Source organism: Cervus elaphus, chromosome 18 (genome assembly GCF_910594005.1).
Source record: "Cervus elaphus chromosome 18, mCerEla1.1, whole genome shotgun sequence".
NCBI lineage: Eukaryota > Metazoa > Chordata > Mammalia > Artiodactyla > Cervidae > Cervus > Cervus elaphus.
This window is the reverse complement of record NC_057832.1, coordinates 72805623-72810701: the sequence shown is the minus strand read 5'-3', so window position 1 is coordinate 72810701 and position 5079 is coordinate 72805623. Positions and strand designations below refer to the sequence as shown.

General features: G+C 37.0%; 1 protein-coding gene across 2 annotated transcripts; it reads right to left on the bottom strand.

Moving 5' to 3' along the window:
* Positions 1 to 254: 254 nt before the first annotated feature.
* On the bottom strand, positions 255 to 3511 carry NEUROD6 (neuronal differentiation 6). Of its 2 annotated transcripts, none has more exons than XM_043872492.1 (2): positions 3396 to 3511; positions 255 to 1948 (listed from the first exon to the last, which is right to left on the bottom strand). In XM_043872492.1, the coding sequence occupies exons 1-2, from the start codon at positions 3411 to 3413 to the stop codon at positions 1055 to 1057; spliced, it is 912 nt and encodes a 303-aa protein (XP_043728427.1). In that variant the 5' UTR covers positions 3414 to 3511; the 3' UTR covers positions 255 to 1054. The 2 variants fall into 2 exon arrangements, with proteins under 2 accessions (XP_043728427.1, XP_043728426.1); XM_043872491.1 differs by having other exon boundaries at positions 255 to 2089; positions 3396 to 3506.
* Positions 3512 to 5079: the final 1568 nt, after the last annotated feature.

The following is a 5079-nucleotide window of genomic DNA, read 5'->3' as shown; positions in this document are numbered from 1 at the left end:
TGAAGGTTACCAGGATTTATCATTGTTTCCCCAGGATGTTTAACCCTCTTGGGCACTTCTTTCATTTAAGATACTTAAAAAAAAGAAATCATGTAAGCACTTTGGCCATTTTGTTTAAGAAGTTTGTTTTATCTCGTCTGATTTTGAAATCCAGAAATATTTCTGAAATGGGGAGGAGGGAAGGTTGGAGACAGAAAGCAGCTGTGTACCAGGAAATAATAAGTATCATGCAAAAATATCACAGCTAATAGATGTCCTTTAGGAGTGGAAATATCTATTTAATTGCTTTAAAAATGTGGGTGGAAAAACACAATTATACATTGTGATAACAAACCTGTACAGATAATTTCTGAACAATACAAAACAAGTGCTGAAAATTTTTTGTTTAGGATTGAAATAATTGTTCCAAATTATGACACCACCTACCCAAATATCACGTTGCCCCATCTGCAAATCCTTGAAGAGGAATAGTTACCAATCCAAAGCATTTAGACTCGTTCTTAATAAAAAGAAAATTGCATAGCTTTTTATACTGTTGTACATCCTCAAATGCATCTTCCAATATCATTGTCAGCTTAGTGTTATTCTCGATTTTTTAAATGTTCGATTTTTCAGAGATACATAATATATAAATTCCTAATAATTATAAACACATTTTATTCATTTGATTTTAATAACATGCATTTTCATAATTACTGTACAACTGAAGTAGACATTGAATTATGCTGTGTGCATGTCTTTAGTCAACAGTATATTCTTAGACACCTTGCTCAAACAAATTAAATGAATTTAAAAGAAAATAAAACATGAAAAATAAATCCTTCCAGTAGAAACAGAATCACAGTGCTTTACATAACAAAAGGAAAGGAAAAGAAGTTCTCATAGGAAAAGAGATTTATTATTACATAGAAAATTCTCACAATAGTTGAAACACACTCCAGAAACTAGTAAACACCTTAGATAGAGTTGTGCCAATTATTCAGCCCACAAGCATCTGCTTTGTCTTAATTAGACGGGGGAGGTGAATGACCACTGTTTATTTTCATTTTCCTCATTAATTATGAAAAACTGCATTTAATTCATCTTGCATGGTGAGAGACTGGCTGCGCAGATGTAAGTCGTAAGGGAAGTGGCTGTCGGTGGGCAACCTGAACATGGCACCCTGCCCAAGGGGACCCCTGGGTGGCACTGCGCAGTAATGCATGCCATAATTGTAATTTTTGCCATAGTCCAAGGTTTCTTCTTGCTTCAGGGAAAATATCCCATTATAGTTAATTGGGGGAGGACTTAAGGGACCTTCAAACTGAGGGCTGGCACACTCAGGGGAAGTGCTTTCATAGAAGGATTCATACGCACTGCAATAATTGTAGGGTTTCATGGACTTGGAATTATCAAGAGTTCCATGCCCTGGGGGAGTGGTGAGCTCAGGGCTGTGGTAGGGTGGGTAGAAGGTAGAGTAGGGTGACCTTGTGTGGTGTGCAGCCTCCCCGCCCTGACCCACCAGGAAACTCCTGGCATTGAGCTGCAAGCAGCCTGCCACCAAGTTTGTAGTTGGCTGGGAAAGACCTTTGCATAAGTTTTGGACGAACGTGAGCAGATCAGGTCTCTTGCCGATTCTCAGAATTTCAGAAAGTGCCCAGATGTAGTTTTTGGCCAGTCGTAAAGTTTCTATTTTGGACAGTTTTTGGGTTTTAGAATAGCAGGGGACCACTTTTCTCAAATTGTCCAGGGCGTCATTGAGGCCATGCATCCTGTTCCTCTCCCGCGCGTTAGCTTCCTGTCTCCTGAACTTGACCCTCTCCAGTCGGAGCTTGGTCGTCTTTTTTTTCCTAAGACCCCTCCTTCTGGGCAACCCGTTTTCATCTTCCTCTTCCCTGTCTTCCTCCTCTTCTTCTTTCTCAGTCTCTTCTCCAGGGGCCCTTTTGATGCTCTTTCCTCGAAGGACAATCTGTTTGGAAAAGCTTTCTGGTTTCTTAATTTGCTTCTGGTCCTCGCATTCTCTAGAAAACTTTCTGCACATCTGGGATTCTGGCATTACAACAGACTCATCAAACGGTAGTGTTAACATGGTTCTCTAACCTTAAATTACCTGAAAAAATGCCAGCACAATATTTAAAGTGTTTTCATTTTTGAAGTTTATACACGTAAAACATATTCAATGACTTAATCATAAGAATACGAAAACATAAGAAAAAACTGATTCCAGGACTAATTTTTTTATATTAAATAAAAATTTTGAGTTTGTGCAGCCTAGTAATTATAAAAAAAATTGACACATGCAATAGAATTAATGTATACAGGCAAACTATCAAAAGAAAATAAAACATAAAGTATTTATTGTAATACCACCACTACCTCCATTTCTCTTTGACTTTAAACTGATTTTTAATACACAAAAAGGACCGTGGAATTCAATCAAATGCAAAACATGATATAGCAATGCAGAATTTCATTAATTCCAATTCCCCTGAGTGCAAAATGAGAAGAGACACCAGTTTTTAAAAGAAAAAGTGCTGTTTCTCCATTAGCTGACAAATTTGTGGAGATTTTGTTTAGGAAGAAAATAAGCCTTAACTTTATTTACTGTATTTTATAGCAGTGAATTTAGGTAGTAGCTGTAGAAATACACAAATTTAAGGAGAAGATTAATCAGAGCCAATTTAGAAAACTGCTTTCTTTCTGATCAGTAAGGAAATATGTAAAAGAGCACTATTTTCCCAACCTTTACAAAAAAAAAAAAAAGTGGGGAGAGGATTAGGCTAATTTGGGATAAACTCTATAAATAAATTTTCAAAATCACTGGCATTATTTTAGGTTAAAGAAAAGAGTGAGACTCCTTTTCTATTTAAAAATTTTCTCAATGTAACTGTTTACTGCTATTCAAATCATCCTGACAAAAACCAGTCTCGTAGTGTTTTTGTTCTACGAACCACAGAAGTCTCCCTCTAGCTAATATCTGACAGGAACGGTCCAAGGATTCTGACTGCAACTGTGCACGTGTATTCAGAATCCTGAATGAAACGGAAAAATAATTTGTGTTTCAAATGCAATTTTGGCTTTTGTTTGGTGAAGCAGCAAGTATTTTCATCTAAAGTCTTCAAACAAATAGGCATGATAAAACAGAGACTTTTTAATTTAACAATTTCTAGCTCCCTCAACACACATACACACACACACACACACACACACACACACACAAACTCTTAGTAATGTCCACATACTTGCAGTTACATAATAGCAGTGAAAGTATGTGATAATTACATCATAAGAATGAAATATGATAAGAAGTTATAGATGACAAAGAGCATATAAATACTATAAGACAGTGATACTGTATCTTTAAATACTTGCATGCAAAGCCAGCATCAATTGAAGTATATCTTTATTTATATTACCTTAGGTTTTAATTTCATTCAATAATCAGTTTTCATTTTGGATCTTCCAAATCTTTTCAGGCTGAGTGTCGCATCGTCTCCTGGAGTCTCTAGATCTGTGTGTATCTGCACTATCTCATTGATCTCTAAAAAGTGACATTGATGCCAACTGCCAGAGCTGGTACCCATGCCATCTGCTAGTGACGTCACAGGGCAGAGAGAACCATGTGATCCTCTCTCTTGGGACCTTCATTCTGCACTGATCATCTGGCATCCCTGTAAGTGGGTACCAGCATTCATGCATCAACACAGAAGGTTAGACTGATAGGAAAAAAATCTGCACCAGCCTTTCACATACAGTAGGTGCGTTTCTCCTCGAGCTGCTTCGGCTTCACTGGCAATCTGTAGAAATAGCTGTGTTAGTGTTCAGTTTCTGCCTGCCAACGGTACAACTATTAGGCAGTCGTTAATATTCCATTCATTTACAAGATGGGCTTTTGTGTGAGCGAGAGAGGTTTTTTGTTGTTGTTGTTGTTATTGTTGATGTTTTGTAAAGATCACCATCCCGTTCGTGCACCTGGGTACCCAGGGGAAAAAAAGGCAGTGAAAAGGAGCTGAAATCAGGAAAATGGTCTTGAGATGCTTAACCAAACTAAGATTTCTGTAAGCGAACGGGGATCAACAAAGGTCTTCTGATTTCCTTGTTTTGTTTCATGGCATGAAACTTATGGGTGTGTGTCTGTGTGTTCTCTTATTAACATGTAAGACTTCTGTGCTCCTTAAGAATTTGGAATAAAAGAACAGTTTCTCCATCTGGGGTCTGTGAAAGACATGCTCAGATGCTCCCCTTTCCACACTTGCTGGTATCTTTCAACAACTTTTCAGAGAGATTCTTTGTGTATCTGTATAAAATGCAGAGACAACTGCAAGCCCACTGTGAAAGATTTCAAACTATATTCTCATGCCCTCTTCCCAAAGTCACAACTTTACTCTCTTATTGTCTCTGTCTTTACAGCCTTCAATGACCTGTTCCTCATTTCATTTCATAAACAATAAACATAAAAATGATCACTTAGGTTTTTATCTTTCTCTCCCTGACATTCTGCTGAGTATTTTAATCAAAGGTTAGCTTTCCTATTTTTTAGAGCTTTCAGATTTTTTTTTCTGTTCTCCTAAAAATCATCCCTTCACATTTTTTCCCTTGTAGATCAAAATCAATTTAAATATCTTCTCATCTTTATACCAATATCCAGTTATTTTACTCTGTCAGATTTTTTTCATATTTATCTTTTTGCTCCCACTTTTCCCTTTTGGTTTCTTAACAAAAGCAGGGTAGAAACAGTTAAGTAAGGCTGGCAAAGCCTTATGGATAAAACGAACTGTGAAGCCAGAGGCAAACCTCGCCTTCTTTTCTCTACTCCCCTGCCACCATCACCCCCAACCCCTGAAATAAGAGGACATTTTATTTCAGGATTGCCTGTCAACTAAAGTTAAAAATGCACTTTAAAAAAAAATAAAAGTTTAAAAATAGACAAACACAACCTTTGTTGTTTGACAACTGAGTAATCTCTTTCTATAAAGTGAGACAGTATGCTTTTGGTATTAAAGTAATCCCTGGCAGAGTCGTAACTGTTGAATCTGTGTTAGCATTCCCCTTATAAATCCCAGTTTTGAAAGGTTTAAAATTCTGCTGCTTTAATGCATT